Source organism: Phaethon aethereus (genome assembly GCF_964289735.1).
Source record: "Phaethon aethereus genome assembly, chromosome: 3".
Lineage (NCBI taxonomy): Eukaryota > Metazoa > Chordata > Aves > Phaethontiformes > Phaethontidae > Phaethon > Phaethon aethereus.
Genome location: NC_138576.1, coordinates 78,428,617 through 78,447,795, shown reverse-complemented (window position 1 = coordinate 78,447,795; position 19,179 = coordinate 78,428,617). Strand labels below are relative to the sequence as shown.

The 19,179-nt window shown below is 37.3% G+C and overlaps 1 protein-coding gene across 1 annotated transcript in view; it reads right to left on the bottom strand.

Annotated features, from left to right (window-relative positions):
• QKI (QKI, KH domain containing RNA binding) overlaps nucleotides 1-19,179 on the bottom strand; it is a gene marked incomplete at both ends in the record, with an annotated part of 154,399 nt that overhangs the window by 73,244 nt on the left and 61,976 nt on the right. The window contains one exon of the mRNA XM_081997930.1: nucleotides 16,076-16,192. Within this exon, the coding sequence (XP_081854056.1) occupies nucleotides 16,076-16,192 (117 nt within the window). The remainder of the gene's footprint in view (nucleotides 1-16,075; nucleotides 16,193-19,179) is intronic.

The window sequence follows — 19,179 nt, the reverse complement described above, 5'->3', positions numbered from 1 at the left end:
TTTCAAGTCAGATAACTGAAGTAAATAAAATGCCTTCCTAGTTGATTCCACGATTGCCAACCATCCTTCAAGATGTCTCTCACAGGAGCATAGATCCTTTTTCAAGGTCAGGAGAGCAGCAAAAATTACAAGAGAAAAAAATCAGTTTAACTCTGAAGCCCAACTGTAAGCCCTGATATGTGCTGGAAACTCAGATACAAGGAAAAGCTGGAAAGGCTTCTTACAAGAATTGACATTTATGAGCTGATAAATGTGTGTGACAAATTATTTGACATTTTGAGGGTCTTCAAATTTGCTTCCTTTCCCCCCCGCCTTTTAAATGTTCAGCTTGATTTTATCTTTCCCTCCTCTTGCAATAAAGAAGCCTTATTTAACCAGCCAGTAAGGCAAAACTCATTGCCTGTCAGCTTGCTGTTGTTGCCCACGCAACATTTATATCCCTTCTGTTGCTTCTTCCCTAAGGGTCACTATAAACAACTGTTTGAGCAGCAAATGTAACCTGCATATTTGAACTCCTACTCACTACAGCCCGATGTAAAGAATGATACCGCTGACAGGAGGAGAACCCAAATATTCCCTCCCAGTGGTGCCCCTGCAAAATTCCCCATCTATTATGTGGTTCTTCAAGGAAGACACTGGAAAAATCCTGTGTCTACTACTGTCAATGCCAGGATCCGAAAAGCATACTCAAAATGCCAGATTCTGGCCAGTTTCTGCATCTGACAAGATTGGTGGTACAGCATTATCTACCCAAATTTACTACACTTAATACTCCAACCTGCAGAAAGAGCCAACTGCAAGTGGGTTTAACAGGAACACAAATAATAGGTCAAATATTATTAATGTTAAACCGCTACACTTTATTCTACCTTGTAGATTCTTCTACTACAAGTCATGAAACACATATTCAATTAGACTGCAAATAAGAGGTCTGCAGCCTGCAGTAATCAAATAAAATCAGACTTCCTTAAGAGAACTGAAACACATAATCAATAGGACATGTGGTTTTATTTTCAAAACATTTGTTTCTTCAGGTGTATATAGAAGGCATGGCAAATTCAAAGTATCTGATTTTTCTTAGAAACAGAGAAGTCGAGTTTTTCTAAGGGAAGGTTAATTTTACTACCTTATTAATTATTCCAAAGAGGTGCATTTCAAGCTAAATTGAACTTATAATTTAAAAGGCTGGATACTGAAAGATTCTACTAGTCAGGCTGCAAAGACCAATTTTGGCATTTTCTATACCCTTGCCTCCTCACCACATATTGACTAATTTCCAGATTAGCTTCAGTATTTCAAATCACATTAATAACTATACAATTTATCAGTTATCTTGGCTTGTAACACAGTTAAGATTAAGACTTTTTCTGGTTAATGCTGTTCTGAGTCAGTGTAAGTTAACAAATTTAAGTTCTAGGTCTTTTTGTCAGTCAAAATTTAAATGAACAGAGTACTTCTGTTTGGAAGGAACCCTTAAAGGTCATCTAGTTCAAGACCCTGCAATCAGCAGGGACAACTGCAACTAGACCAGGTTGCTCAGAGCCCCGTCCAACCTGACCTGGAATGTTTCCAGGGATGGGGCATCTACCATCTCCCTGGGAAACCTGTGCCAGTGTTCCACCACCTTCATTGTGAAAAATGTCTTCCTTAGATCTAGTCGAAATCTACCCTCTTTTAGTTTAAAAGCATTACCCCTTGTCCTATCACTACAGGCCCTGCTAAAAAACATCTTTCTTCTAAGACCTCTTTAAGCACTGACAGGCTGTGAGAAGGTCTCGCTGGAGCCTTCTCTTCTCCAGGCTGAATAATCCCAACTCCCTCAGCCTTTCCTCATAGGAGAGGTGTTCCATCCCACTGATAATTTTTGTGGCCCTCCCCTGGACCTGCTCCAACAGGTCCATGACTTTATAAATGATTGTTTCAGAGCAACTTCAAAGACTGCTTGATCATTTGAAGCTCACTCACTAGTTGGAGAGTGAATACAACTTACATTATCAACACAAAACAACCCATACTTTCCGCTATAAAAATTCATGCTAAAACTAAAATTTCTTTGTCAACTACTAGCTTTTAGTTCTTGAAATTATATATTACAGTATGTTTTGTCAGTTCAGAAACCTAGTTAAAATAAAATACCCCTCCATGACCCCCAGCAACCTAAAAATTAAACTCCCTTAAATACGTATGGTTGTAAATATGTGGGGCATTTGAAATCAATAGTACTGCACCTTAAGTGGCTCCTAAATAATTCTGTCAGGTGGATCAATTAAATCAGTTAAGTACTTCAGGTGGATTCAGACAGTTGGCTAAATGTGGTTTGGCATTACAATACTTCAGCAACATCTGATTGCCTGGGAAGCATTAATCGTTTCTGCACAGCTGCAGGACTAAACATTCCAGATAACCATTTATAAAAATACTCCAAACTGTACACAAGCAGTGACAGAGTTGGTATTAATGTGCTAGGAGTCCCACCTTTCAAAAAACTGCTGCTTCCTTATTCAAGACAGACATGCAATTGCTAAAGTGAATGGCAGCTTTCCCACAGAATTGACCAGGTGCTGTCAGCACTTCTTTCCTTACACTTCCAAGTACCACCACAGCAGAAACACTAAGGATCAGGAAATTAAGGTGCATGATCACATTTACTATTTTTTAAAAAAAGCAAAAAAAAGTTTATCTAGGCCAAAACATCAGGACCTGTTGTCCAGAGTTTAAAGATCCTATAGACAGAAAAGGAACTGGCATTTTGACGTGGAAAAACATGGGAGCTGGAAGAGAAGAAAAATACTGAGAACTAGGACACCATGTCCATGCTTTGGACAGGATTTTGGGAACTGTTCTCAGAGCTCAAGACTGCAGAAATGATACAACACTCAGACTATATCAAGAGAGGACAGGAGAATAGAAAGACCAGTTTTCAGCTTTTCATTCATAACACTGGGGTCTGATTTTACTGGCTATCGAGCTGGAAGAAGTTTTCTTAAAATAAATTGCTATCAACAGTTAAAAAAAATGCAACAAAGAAAACCAACACTCAAAGAAAATAATTAAAAAAAACCAACCCTCCAGATAATTATATAATCCTACACCAGAACATACAATTCATTTTTGCCTCCATGAAAAAACAGTCATACCAACCTTGTGCCATGGCACATGGTCAGAGTAGTAAGGAAAAACTGGGAAAAAAGTAACACCACACTAACCACATCAAAATCTATTATCGTAGTTTACACAGTAAGTATTATATCCAAACACTTAGGTTCTATGCACTCACTGGCAAAATGCCAGATTAAGGCATTCAATTAACAGGCTGTTCTTTGCTTTTGAAAAAAAAATCCCTTCCATTTCTGCATGGAAAAACACACCAGCATACTCACAAAACGATTCATAAACCCGAGGACAGTTTGGTTCATAATTACATTGCCTATTTTACTTCTGCCAGGAATCAAAAAAGGACTTCAAGAATTCTGAAATACCAATTAATCTTAACCTTCAATTTTTACTCATTCCTCATGTCACATCTACAAATTACCTACAGAAACCTCTAGCCAAGCCTGAGGGCAACATCAGTATCTACCCTTCAAACACTCCACACCTCTTCAAAAGCTACTACATTTAGAGTTCATGTTCCAGTAACTTTGAGGCAAGTAAATAATGCAAACTCACAAATCTCCCTGATTCTTGGGAAATATTTTTATGATATTTTTGCTGTTAGATTTTTCCCCCCCTTTCATATTGCCTTCTGCAAATTGAATTATTTTAACTATTAGTACTGTAAGTTTGTAATTTATTTTGTTAGGTCTCACATTATCTTCCTTACTCAAGTCCCCCCATTGCAACACTATTTTAACTCCAGTGTTTATATAATTAGCTACCTTCATGCAAATATATAAAGTGATGCTAGAAACCACCTCAGTTCAGTGCGCTTTCACAGCTTCTCATCGCATTTTCAGAGGATAAATGAAGCACCATGGAGATTAACCCGCCTTTTATTATAATGATTTATAAAGCACATGAGCATTGAGAAAGAGGTCAGCAACAACCAAGATGGTAAGACAGCCAAAGAAGATATCCCTAGAGGACCAAGAGGAACCATATGTCAAAGCAAGAAAAATGAACATAACTTGTGAAACAAAGAAGTTTGTGAAAGAGGATCAAAAAAAAAAAATGGTTGACCTAGTTTAAAACAAAAGGAACAGAAACATGAAGAGATTCATGATCCTACAAAGACTCAAGAAGAAAAAAAAAAATCCTCCATAGCCCTTGCTATGAAAATATAACTGCTCTGTAAATTACTTTGGATTGCTCTCTACACTATTGTGCATAAGTTCATTCCGCAGAAATATTAGTTCTTCACACATGAGAACATCCTGGTGCTTCCCAGCATCTCTGTGCCAAAGTCCTGACATTTCTGTACCAACTAGACACTTCCTCCCTCTACTGATTCCACCCATTCTCATCAAGTTTTCTACATAATTCTGTAACATCTTCTAATGAAACCAAGAATTTGATATTCCCCTTGTTTTCTTACAGAGTCTTCCTGTTACTTCAGCTGTGAGTTATTCCATTCTGTCATGCACACTTGAGCTACTGCCTGAATGAAGTCACTGTTTTGCAGATTTTACTTTCAACACCCAAAACCAGCCTAATGTTTTCTTCATTGTAGGCTATTAAGGTTAGAGGACAGGATTTCGGTTGTCGTGTAGGAATAGAGCAGTGAATTGATTTATGATCCAAATTACACTCAAGAATTACTCACATTAACAAATTTGTCAAGCAAGCATGAATACTGTGTGCTGTGTGTGTTCCATAGCAAGTTTGTGGCACTTAACAATCAAATCAGATAATTTACACAGAATGTCAGATTCTATTAAGTTAAACAGTCTCCGCACAAGTTCAGTACTGGCCATTGCTAAGTTAAGTGTTCTACTACAGTAAGAGTAACAAGATTTCTTTAACAGAAAAACAGATTTGTGTACCTGGTCTTAAGAAACATTCAAATAAGTTTTCATCCTTTCATGCAGGTACTCAACACATAGTTTAAACTGAGTCATTATGAGTTTTAAACACTTTTTTATTTTAAAGATATATTCACAGCATGCATGCAGTTCAGTGAGTCTCCTACATTCATAAAAATACTCCCCATTTACTGCCAAAAAAGATGTGAAAAATGTGAATAATTGGCAGACAGAAGCTGCTCGTTATTCTTAGAAAAGGCTAATAAAAATGTGCAACTGTCTGTCAATAAATCCATCCCTATATAAAAAGTGTAAAGACCAACAATAAAATCTTGCAACTATAGCTGGTTAAACTGTAAAGGATACTGTCCCACTTCATACCCATTAACATCTACATGGCTACTTGAATTTCATTCATATCCTTATCAAAGTGTAGGATAGCAAAAGAGTAGCGTGATTAATAATGTCTGTTTTAATCCAAGTCTAGGCAAGGCAAAGGCTAACACAGAGCCAGCAGATCTGAGAAAAGTGGAAAATTGTCACCATCTAAAAACAAGTTTAAATGGCAAACCACTCAGTCACTTCAGCAATTACAATTCATGATTGTTATCATACAGTTGACTTTTCCAAGTTGAAAAGGAATGCAGTATCTTACCACAGTGAAACACTACAGATTACTTGTCTCTATCTGTGAAACAATAAAGTAGCACAAAGTCAAATATCCCCATCTTCTAAATGTTCAGTTATTAAGTATTTAGTTTCAGTAATAGTGGTATCTTATTTTGTCCTTCCTCTTTCGCTGCACGCACAAGAGCCTTCCTGTCAGTCTCAATAGAAGTGCTAAACCTGACCCTAAGAAACCATAGACAGGATGGTAAACAACCACCTCTATTCAGTCTGCCAGCAGCCCCCCAAAAAATACGGAGAACCAAGAGCTGCCAAGAACTGATACCCACTCAGGAAACACACAGGCATGCTGCTTTCCTCCCTGAATCAACTTGTTCTGCCTCCATTCCCACATTTAAGTAGATTCAATCTTCACACAGGATAGAGAAATTCCCCTGAGCCTCAAACTACATATGGTCTTTCCCCACACAGAAATCGAAGCACAGTTTACAATACTCAAACACACTCATAAACACAACCCTGAACACAAATTATTTATGGTAAGCAAGCTTATAATATCACAGTATTAATTCTTAAGAAAGTTCAAAAAAAGCCAGCCATATACCAAATACAAAATCATCCAGGGCAGCCCAACAGGTTACAGTTATACGCTGGGAAAATCTAGAATCCAGAAAGAGTTTAGCGGTGCTGATAAATGAGTATGGTGGTGAAGTCTGCAAAACCACTAGTTGTCCTTCACAGCGCAGCATGAAGATAGGGAAATATCACTGAATCTATCATTTGTGGAATCTCACAAGAATAAACTCCCTCGTTTGAGCATTATTGGATAACGCTCAACACTATTACCCCTGCAAGAGAAGATTAAAGTTTTAAGAAACTGTATGACTGTACATGAAGAATGGCCATACTCTGCTTACACAAAGTCTTACCTAGTTCAGTAACTTCTCTCTCGTCTTTTTCTGCTGAATGTATGTGGAAAAACTTTCAGGTTACAGTAGGTTTTCATTATTTAAACCATTCACTTTTTTTCACTACTTTGCTAGATGAAGTAAAACATAGATAAGATGTTTGCAGACAATTTTGTCAATAACTCAAAGCAATTTAGTATGAATTGTCCCCCAAGCCTTCTGAAACTTCTATTCAAATGCCAGATACAAACAGCTGTTAGTTGTAGCCTAGTCAACTTTTTATGATACAATTAACACTCTCTGCACTTCCCACCTAACAAAAGCTTAGGAGTAATTTTGCAAAAGACAGTTTCTACCATGCTACAGATTAAGACTAATCAATTGCCATTCAATAGACATAGAATTTTAATTTACAAAATAGAGACTTGTTTATACACAGATGTTCAGGCAATGATTCAAGATTCCCTTGATATATACTTTTTCCACTACACCCTCTGCTCCTTTTCTCCAATTTCAAGACAATCTAGATTGTCTTGCCTCTTGATGAGAAGGTTTTTTGCTCACAAGGAACCGACAGAAAAACAAGTAAAGTATAATACAAGTTGGTTTCTACTAGCGTGGCTTTTATTACACTCCCCCAATCTACAGCTTCCAGAGTCTTTAATAAAATACTTCTTTAATGCCATTAAGTCAGTTATTTCAATATCTAATTAGCTCAATAACCAGTTAACTATTACCAATTAACCAGTTAAATACTTACCAATTTAACTGCTCTCAGAAAAAAATATATCAATATTATACATACAAATAATATATACATGTTATCATATATACATACATACTTACATATAGTCAAGTTCTGATATCAGAGTTAATAATAGTCAAAGGCTTCTGCTACTTTTCACATTACGTAAGAAAACATGTGTCTTAGTGTTAAAATCTGCTCAAAGCTGCAACTTTGTATTGAGCACATGCAGAAATACATCCAGTATATATTCAGTATGTAGACAATAAAAAGCAATGGTATGTATGAAACAAACCTACCTAAAAGATGCATTGCATCAGATACGTATCAGTAATACTTTCTGAAAGACTAATACTGCTTTAGAGTAATTCTTAAGGCCTTCAGACATTTGCATCTGATTTTTTCCGTCCTTCAAAATAAAATTATTCTGCTCTTGAAAGTAAGAGCATTCCTCAGACTGTTAAGTAAAAATATTTTTGCAAGAAATTAGTTCAAATGAGAAGTGTTTGTCAAATCTTACATAAAACTTAAGGAAAGCATTCTCCTCTTGTAACATTCACATTCCCATAAACAACTACGCTAATTGTGCCTGCACTGTATTCTTCAAACTGTCAATGTGAACAGAGTATTTTTTACTTAAGAAAAGATGTATTCAGGTAACATTTCAAAGATGATACTCTAGAGACTCTGGACTATAAAACTTCCATAAACAGGCTTAAAAGGAGTCAGCCTTCAGTCAGGGGTGATTCAAGAAATAACATGTTACCTTCAACATTTCTGCCTTATGAATTTCCTGAAGTATAGTTCCTCCTGGTCAGCCTTTAGCATTTAATTATGTAATTGAATCAGTAACTTGCTTAAGAGGAATTTTATTTTTTTCTGTGATAACTTTTTTTTTTTTACACTGTTAGTTAATACTGTAAATTCTTATCTCTTCAGAGGGTCACCACTTCCCAAACACCAGGGATATAACTCAAGAGACTTCCGTTTTGTGGGTGAACAGGGAAAAAAGCTATGCTTCAGCAATTCTTTAATAAAAAAATAAAAAAAAAAATCCAGCTTTACAAATCCTGCATTCAAAATAAGTGGTTACAAATGCAACAAAGGTTTTAAAACTGGAATAGAAAAGCTGATTTTCTGAAGTACTCACTACTGAAAAAAAAAATGCTAGCTTACAAGCGACCAAAATTATTTTCATTGCATCTTATGTTTTGCAATGAACCTCTAGGAAGGCAAGGAGGTATCAACCATCAAGTATATTCTTAAACAGGCTTGGACTCTAAACTAGAGGATTCTTCTGCACCACACAGCTACACACAAATTCTCATACAGCTTAGTACGGTACATTCTTCACTGTGTATTAAAATGGCAGTTGTAATATGTCGAATATGTACTTTCCGAAGTATCTTTTCATGAATATGACTTTTGTGTTTAAAATCAGTTTAAGAATAAAAGGCCAATCACTACAGTGGTAAAAAATTAAGTATAAAGAAAGCTTCCCAATTTCACAGAATCACTAGGTTGGAAAGGACCTTCAAGATCATCAAGTCCAACCATTAATCCAGCGCCACCATGTCCCCTAAACCATGTCCCTAAGCGCCACATCCACACGTTTTTTGAGCACTTCCAGAGATGGCGACTCCACCACCTCCCTGGGCAGCCTGTTCCAATGCCTGACCACTCTCTCAGTGAAGAAATTTTTCCTAATATCCAATCTAAACCTCCCCTGGCGCAACTTGAGGCCATTTCCTCTCGTCCTATCGCTGGTTACTTGGGAGAAGAGACCAACACCCATGACACCACAACCTCCTTTCAGGTAGTTGTAGAGAGCGATAAGGTCTCCCCTCAGCCTCCTCTTCTCCAGACTAAAGAACCCCAGTTCCCTCAGCCGCTCCTCATAAGACTTGTGCTCCAGACCCCTCACCAGCTTCGCTGCCCTTCTCTGGACACGCTCCAGCACCTCAGCATCCTTCTTGTAGTGAGGGGCCCAAAACTGAACACAGAATTCGAGGTGTGGCCTCACCAGTGCCGAGTACAGGGGCACAATCACTTCCCTACTCCTGCTGGCCACACTAGTTCTGATACAGGCCAGGACGCTGTTGGCCTTCTTGGCCACCTGGGCACACTGCCGGCTCATGTTCAGCCAGCTGTCAACCAGCACCCCAGGTCCCTTTCCGCCGATGAATCAGTTTGAAAAACCAAATTTAATGCAGACATGCATACTTACAAGAAAGTGTTTTTAAGAGGAAATGTCACTGTAGAAGATGCTAGATGCTTAAGTCAATTGTTCCCAAGATAGTAACTTAAATACTGCATTCTGAATGCCTTAAGTAATTTTCTATTCAAAGTTTATAACCCGAACAGCAATAGATTTAGGAATATCCTGTATAGGTAATAGCTCAATCTTACCTGAGCAGCCTGTTCACAAAATGAATTTTAATGTATAGTCACAGAAGTTGATAGCAATTAAAAATGAATGTAACCATCAGTTTGGCAGTCTCATATATAGACAAGCTGCAGCTTTCAAGTGCAACAAAAGTTAACAAAGCACGATCCATGACATCCAACATGAACTGCCACTCCACACTGCCTCAGCCAGCATCTAGTAAGAAGTCAATTAGTTTTAACAAATAGTTCCCTTGGTGATGGATATTGACAAGGGATTCTGATATATTCTGCTATAGTTCTAAATGTATAAGTAAGCATCTGACCTCCAGAAACCCCACTGGCATTGTCAGAAAGGGATTTTTTTTTTTTTAAGTAGAAGGACAGTCATTCTAGTCACGTATTATGTATATGGACTTTCTTTTCACTTTTGCATGCCTATATCCCCAATCACTTCAAGGATTTTTTTTTTCCTGTTATTCATAACTGTACTAACAAGTACTCAAAACCTCACCTTTGCAAATGGTTACAGATTTTTTTTTTAATTGCCATTCCAAACCATGGCCATGATTTCTCAACACAGATATATGGAACTGTCAAACAGCAGCAGCATGCTTGTGTGTAAAGGCAGATTTTAGAGGCAACAGGGCTGAGCCATGCAATTTATTCCCAGAAGACAAGAATAATGATGGCTGGTCAGCCTTTCACTGTGAAACACAGAACAACTTTACCATTTGCTGCCATATGCTAAATATATCTCATTTCAACAGATGTGTCAGCACCATAGTTTTATTATTTGTTCATACATCGTATTTTTTACAGAACGTAAAAGTCGAGCATCCTGTAATTAGGGCAGCAATAACAGGGCTTGTTTAACAAGACGCATTACAAAGTATATATTATTTAATGTCAGTACCTTTATAAGCTAAACTGAATGTTTGTTAAAACTTTGATTAGAAATCAAAGTGTATCTGATGGTATTTCAGAGATTAAAAGGTATTAAAATATTACAAATATATGATACTTTAATTCTAAACCTGTAAACGTAGTAAAATATCCTGATCACAAGACAGTTACATTTTTCCACTCTAATCTTTTCCTCATGCTTTGCGTAGGTACCAAGGATATTTTTTTAAATTTGGTTTTAGCATTACTATAAAAAAAACCCCAAAACTGGAGAGTCCAAAGAAATGGAATTATCTACTTACTGTGACAACTCTGCACCAGCCAAAGGTCAAGACTGGTACTAACCAAGAACTTGTCTTTTGTAAAACTTTAAGTAATTTCTGCTTGGAAGGTGAACAATGATGTGGGAACAAGTAAGCTATAGGTCAGGAACCACAAATCAGCTCCAACAATCTAATACAGAGCAAAGTGCAACACATCTGAAGCTGCTGGATGAAGGCATTGAGTTCTTCAAATTTAGAACCACATACCTGCCAGCATGCTTTTCTCTCTGAAATAACCAGTTGTAAAAAAAAAATTTGTATCATGAAATGCTTCCTCTGGAAGTAAAAACAAATTATGCCCTCTCCTCACACACTGTTCTAGAAAAGATTCTTGACTGAAAGTAGGAAAAAATGGGGAAAAAACAACATACTTGACCAAGACTGCCACAAGCCAGCAGCCTGATGCCATAAGGCTGCATACCCCTCTAAGTGAAATAATGGCAGTCATTGTGTTCAAAAGCACAGAGCTGACTCCCTATGGGCGTTGTCAATGCCTGTTCTATGGAATTCATGTAAGATAAGGGAGTTGACAAAAAACAATGTTTTGCTTATTCATCATTGGACCGTCTTCCCTTTTATTAAGCGGTATTCTTTGATTGGTGTTAAAATTGCTAGTTTTTCTCACTACCTAATGAGAGGTGCACTCAGACTAAGCAAAAAAAGCTTTGGTCTTAATAAAAATGCCTGCAACCCCTCTCCCCTCCCCAATAATCTCCTTCAAGTACCTCCAGGCTCTAATCACAATATTCTCAGTAATTAAGGTTTTGATTTTAAATTTGTCTAAAGCTGCCTGGAGAGATGTTCCGGTTACCAGCTGGGCCTCAGATACAAATTATTTGAGGACTTCCCTTGTTTTCTGGGGGAAATCTGTCAGCAAGTTTCAAGATTTTATGCTAGTTCAAGTGATTTGGGCATGTGACAAATATTTCTAATTCGTTACTTCTGTTCACAGGCTCACACAGGAGAGTAAAACCTTCTACAGAGAAAATGTAGATGGTTTATTTTCCAGCATGTCAGTCTTTGTATTTTCTCTTGGATTCTGCAACCACTAGCAAGGTAGGAAGAGGAAAGTAGATGGACACTTTACTCCAGGAGATGGTATTTAGCACCACATAGCTGTCACATTACAGATTGACACTCGTTTAGTAATGAATTCCTTCCCACTTCCAGTAGGGTGTGGGTTTTTTTTATAACTGGGAAATCAGGTTTGCAGATATGAAATATACTTACAAGACAGACATACAAATTAACCTGAATTTCTTATCTCTGAATTTCAAAGCAATCTGGTAAAAAAAGGAAAAATCTTGAACACTCATTTTTATAAATTTATATTTTAATAACATTGACCCTAGATGAAAGGAAAGGGTTTTAAAAAACAATTTGCATAACCTAACCTTCCATGAGAGAATACTCCTACTTCTGCATTTCACACTTTGAAGTGCATTAGCATTGTGAAGTAAAATCCGCAAAGAGAAGCCCCTTGAGAAGATAAAACAAGAGGTCGTTATCATTAAAAGGCACTAACTGCCTAGGAAGTTGGTCATCTTGCAGTGCAAGACTGAGGAGTTCATCTGTAAATATAACTCATGAGGAAAAGAGGCAAGAGCCAATAGCAAGAAGTGTAGTTACTCCCCGAACAGATAAATGTCACCAGTTCTTTCTTTAGTCCATTTGTGATCATCATGTCTTGAATACAGCTTCCAAATCTTTATTTTTAGAAGAAACATCTTATTGGGATGCATCGCAAGCTGCATCATAATCAATGATTATTAAATCCTTGCTACTGCAGCAACAATGTATGGCAACAAAAAGTCCAGTCTGAAAAAGATAAACTACTGACTAATATCAATCACCTCAGGAGAGCAAAGCTATAGAAAGATTAGGAATGGATGGCATGAAAATAGGTTTTATCACGAAAATTATTTGGTGCTCAACACTGGTTTACAATCAATGTCATACTATTTGATATTCAAATATATTGTACCATTAAATCATCAATGGTCACATACTCTGTGCTCCAAAAATATCAGAAAACAGACAACTTAGAAGAGGTAATGGGCATTAAAGTGGTGACTGGATCAGTTTGTGGCTTTTAATGTATACAAAGCTCTAGCTGATCTGCCATACAGAACTTGTCCTTGTTGAAGATGGCTTTCTTTTTCTTAGTAAACCTCAAAAAAACAGGTGACATACTCAGAAGGTCTCAGCTCCTCTAAGCTTTTTCTGAAAGACAAAACTCCAGTAACACACACTGCCTATTCTGCTTTGAACAACTACAAAAAAAACAGTGGGGAGACTGGGGAAATCAGTCTAAAAATACCACTTCCCCTAACAGTAAACATGCCCAAGCTATCTAGAGAGATGACTTCCCACAGGAGAGGACAGATTCTGAAGCACAGTGGTGGGAGGTCATGGGCAGTAAACATAACAGCCATCTGGACTGTTCTAGGTGACCTTGCTTGAGGAGGGGTGTTAGACAAGAGAATCTCCATTGGTGCCTTCCAACCTCCACCATTCTGTGACTTTGTAACAGACATTTCAAAACTCTACATGAGTAGAGTAGACCTACATGAACGTTGAGTGGATAGGTCAGAACACATAGAGACCAACAAGAAGCACACAATGTGCTTATCCCAGCTGGCAGCTGAGAGTAATAAAGGACGAGGTGCATGCAACATGTACTACACTGGCTGGTGAGGATAAGTGCCTGCCCTGCTGATAGCACAGAAAGAGAACATCTTCAGCAGCTAGACATATCCTCAGTGGGACCTAATATAAAAACATTCAAAGAATGAAGGCTGTACAGCTCTAACAAAAATGCACCGTTAGTCACACCCTGTGGCTACCATACCTGATGTGGAATTCATTGGGCCACTTTGGTTTCTGTTCAAGCTAGTATGAACAAGGACAGGGATGAGATGGGAGTGGGGGGATTACAACATGTGAGCCAAGGAACACACAGAGATTTCCAGAAATCTGAAGTAATCTTTACTTCACAGAAGTGCTTTCTATGAAAAGGTCTGCAACTGAAACACTTATAGGGGAATGGTCTCTTCAGAAGAAAAATTGAGACCTCAGGTGCAGGTTTTTCCTTTCTTTTTACACTACTTTAGCTGTTTGCAAGTATAGCTAACACAACTATGTGCGCTTTTTCACATAACAAAGCCGATCTGGAAAACTTTTAAGTTATCAGAGCATCATTGTAGACTACCTTAAGCTTGTGGCCCCATCTATACTTACAAGCTTTCTGAAGAACAGACACCTGAATGTTTTAGCTTATGACATCTGTGAACATAAAAGAACGAGAACTAACATTTTTATTCAGAAAAAAGTTACATAACCTAACTCCTGATGAACTACATTGACCTAGAATTACCATTCCTAAAGCAAAGAGGGAGCAGCAATAAACTTAAATTCTGCCCATAAATGAAGATAAGAATTGTTTTATTGATAAAAATACAATGTCTTTTAAAAACTATGTTTAAATAGGAAAAGCTGAATGAACTTTTAAGTACTCGCTGTTTTTAAGGTATCAATAGCTCTCTTCGGAATCGATCGTAGGAGAATTCATTTGTTGCAAACTAAATTTTAGTATATTCCACATAGTGAAGATTTACTTTGTTACACATGTACTCAGAAGTCTTAACACCTAATTAATCTACCAGCCAAAAAGTGGTAGCTTTCAAGAGTAGAACGAATAGTCTTCTCTTATAAAAACCAGGTGAAGTTTGCCAACTCTTAAAGACAGGCAGTACTTTCACTAAACCTCCTGCCCCAGGGTATCTTTTTTCTTAAAAAAATAGTATGATAGAATACGTAGAAATTTAACTACTATTAATAGTCACAAAGCTATGTAATTAAGATTGTTCACATACTGGCAACCATATGCTTTGATTCAAAATATAGCATCTACACCCACATAATTTGGTATGTTGGGTGAAGCATGCTAGAATTTTAATACTACAAAATGTTAATGTCTCCTATCACCCCCGAGTTATAGGAAATCCTATTTACCCATTTACAGTTTAAAACCCCATAACAGTAGGACTCATTTATATGTTAAATGTCCCCCCAACCAAGAGGTAGAAGGAATTCAGGACATAAACTATAATGTTTTTTAAAAAAAGAAACCTTCATAAATCAAGCATTTAAGACAATATCACCCTCTTACTCCTATAGAACCCAGACAACGAAAAACTCTCTATGTTAGAATAGATCTTTGCTCAAAAGCTGGCAACCTAAACATCCAAAATAGCTATAGGTAGAATAAGAGAAAGGGTGGTGACAGTATTACAGCAGATTATGAAAACAAGAAGCATCAAAAAAAGTTTGAAAGTGAGACAGTCATAAGCTCTGGGAAGTCTGAGATTTTTAACTGGGTAGACATCAGCTTTCTGTTTTAACTGTTATGTGCTGCATACGTATCAATAGAACGTATTATGTGACTGATCAGATAAGGAAAAGAGTGGGAGTTTCTAAGGAAAGCACCAAAAGAAGTAACACTTATGGGAACAAAGAGGAAACACATACTGTTAAGTACACATTTCAAACTGCAGTGGAGATGCTGGTGCAACTTCAGCAGTAGTAACCAGAAGTGGAGGGAAATAGCTAGATAATAAACCCGCAAAAAATAAATTACTTCCAGGAGTTACCACCATTCAGGATGGCTCTAATTTCCCTATTTATAAGGGCAGAACATGCACATTACAGGGCAGGGCAAGAAACAGCCCTAATTGCATTGCAACTCCACGTGAACACAAAACAAATCAAGAAACAGTGCTTCTTGGTTCACTCTGACAGAATTCACTGCCAGAAATGCATTAACCACTTTTTCCAATCCACGCTGCTTTCACAAATCACTCCTTTGGTATTTCAAAACAAGAAGGTTACTAAGAACACCTTTAAGGTTAACAGCTCTTCCTTAGGAAAAAACATTTAACTTCAACTTTTACCTTTACCTTGTGAAACATGTCGCAATTAGAAGTTAGCTATTACTGAGGAATACTTTATAATTGCCAATTAGACTCCCAATCGCACCATTATGGAGTATGCACATTTAACTTTCTCAGAGTAGGTTGTGTTATTTACTACGTCTGTAAAAAACACTAGATAATGAAAAAGCATATAGTAAAAACACAACAAATAAGAGACACATGAGCCTACCCTCTGTTAGGAAATAAAACTATGCATCTGCAACTACACTACATTTCAAGAGCTTACCTTCTTTTTGTCCCTCATTGAGCCCTTCCCTCGGACCATTATCTTGCATCCCGTTTCTGCCTCAAGCTGTTTAGCTGTTAGTCCTCTGGGCCCAAGGATTCTTCCAACAAAGTTAAACTGGAAAAGGAAAAAAGAAGATTATTTCTATAAAAGTAAACAAAAATAATTTTAAATTTACCAAGACGTATTTCTTTCTCTAAAATATCATCAAGTGTTTATTGGTTTAGAACACTACACTAAACACCTGAGGTTAAAGAATGAGGTAAGTACTGTTTCCATGCTTTAGATACCTATGTGATCCTTACTTTGTCAGGGCAATACAGGTTTCAGGTGAAAATAGGTTTTTAAATTTAACACCCAGTAGTCTAGGGCAAGTGGTAGTCCTAATTTCCTCCTCATTAAGTCATATGAGCTCTTACAGAAACTACAAATCACTCTCCCTCACGACTAACATGACAAGACATGCTCATTAGTGACCAACAATGTGTATCACACCATGGAACACACAGGTTCTGGTTGCACAACCAGACATGCGCACAAACTTCCATGTGGTGGGACTAATCAGGTGCCAGGTGTAGGTCCAGTGCCATAATGGCACAGGGCCTTCAGGAAAGGTCCCTAGGCCCACTATTCATTTGCTCCCTGCCTACAGCTAAGGAGCCTGCAGAAAACATTCTTTTTCACCCTTCCGTGCTGTTCTGGTGGGCTCAATCTGGACAGCACGCTCCTGGCTGGCCATCTAATTCTACAGAAGCTCTTCTTTATCTACCCATGCCATAGCATTTCCTTCAAATAAAAAAAAAACTGAGGCTTGTTACATATTCACTTTAGGTTTCATGGGCAACATTTCTGGAAACCAGTGTATTTGCCATATATGTCTGTATATATATGGCAATCTGCGTGTGCATATATATGTATGTACATGTATATACAGACACATGACAAAAGCACATGTCATTTTTTGTAAGTTGTATCCTTTACTCAGTTATGCATACAAACAGAGCAAGTGTTTCATGTTTAGTTGGCTAACTCCAATACCAGCAGACAACTCCTTGCCTACACTTAACAGTAATACTGACAACACATAATGTTATTTCCCAGGGTTTTTTCCCTTTCATTATTTTCAATCACACATTCTGGAAACTATGACTTAAAAAAGCACTAAGTGAAGGTAGCATTAAGAACATACAGCAGTACTCTGACAACTACAGTGCACAGATGAAGCACCAGGCTTCAAAGGATACATAAACCTAGAAATTTCAGACTGAAGATTAAATTCAAAGAAGATATTAAGAGAACAGAAACTCTGCAGTAAGGACAGAAGTCTGGATATTTTAGATCCTGATAAACAAAGCTATTCAATGGAATTATGAAGAAGTTGTTGGGTTTCATTTCCTCAGTTAATTAAAATTGGTTTTGAGTACTAGAACTCAACATATTTGAAATCCTTATAAAACTGCAAAGACCAGAAATTATTTAGGAGTGAGCAGATATTATGAACACAAGCAAATTAGAGTTCCTCAACAAAAATAATAGTGTTTCACAATGGCTAAACTGTTCATAGGGAAGGTACAATCCCAAAATTATTTAGTATTCCAAGCTCAAAACCAAAGACATATTACGAAGTTTGAATCAAGGGGGGGAATTAAAGGCACTAATGAATACATACACAAACGCTGAATCACAGGAAATTAAGGAAGATTTACTAAGACCAGATAAAGCAATGAACTAGCAACAAGTGACAAAGTTCAACCTTGGAATATTATCAACATCCTGCATGTTACACATTTCATGCTTAATACCAAAATCATACCACTATGTTACATAAACAGCATCTTACTTGCCTTTCACCACAACCACCCTTCCTGCACAACTACATCTTTAGATATCGATCCCATTCCACTGGTAAAGCTAAAATAATACTGCAAACCTGACTTTAAACCACTCTAACCAACACACAAGGTGTCTATCATTACATTCTCTACCTCCCAAGAAAAACAGCAGCCTCTAACATTTTAACTTGGACCATGACTAAAAGAATAATCAAATTCTAAGATAAGATAATTTGGATTAAAAATGTAAACGGAAAAATCTATGATACTAAGAAAAAAAGCAGGAATTCATATTACTCTCAAGCTTGCCACTATATTCATGTTGTCTGAACATTACTTAGAATTGTGGCTTCTAGTTGAGAAATGGCTGATTTAAACTGCAACACATTCTGTTAAATAAGCCAGTTTCTTTTCCAGCTAATCACAGAATATTATCCTTATAAAAAGCTTTCATAAATTGTTCCAAGTTAGCTGAACCCCTGCTTTTTCTTTGCAAACTGTATGCATTAACACCTTGAACTTTTTTGTATAGGTATTTTTTCTAAAACCCTGACAGTTCTTGTTACTTCTCTTGGACCCTCGAGTTTGTTCATTTCTTAAAGCTGGATGCCTGGACAAGGCAATACTTGAACTGAGACCTCAACAAGATTAAGTTACTCAGAACAATCACATCTTACAAACCACATTCCTATTAACACATACTAGCTTCTTTCCCTCACAAAAAAAATTCAGCTCTCATGTTTGGTTCAACATTTGTTGCCCCCAGAAACTCCTCTCCATTATCTCTGCCTTGCCAGTTTCCCCCAGTTTTGTATTCATACGCAACTTTTATGCCCCCCTACGACAACATTTTTTCCAAGAAAGGTTGGACCAGATAACCCTTGAAGTCCCTTCCAACCTGGTATTCTATGTTTGTTCTAACATTCGGACAGAGCCAAAGCTATGAGTATTTCCCTATGATTTCTTACAGCTTTTCTCACTCTGCACTTGTCTAATCCTCTCGGATTCACCTTACGCCCAGTGAATTGCTAGAAAATAAACAGCAGTGGTTCACAAATCAGTTTGACCAATTTAAGACTGCATTACTTTGAATGCACCCAACCTCACACATGTTGGAATTAGAGGGTATGTTAAAAATTAAGCAGAAGTGACCCATGCTAAGATTAACTGCTTCTACATCAACGATACAGAAAAAGCAATCAAATGCTTCATTTTCCTTCATCAAATTAGTCTCTCCTTCTGCAACAATTAATGTATCTCTATACTCAATAA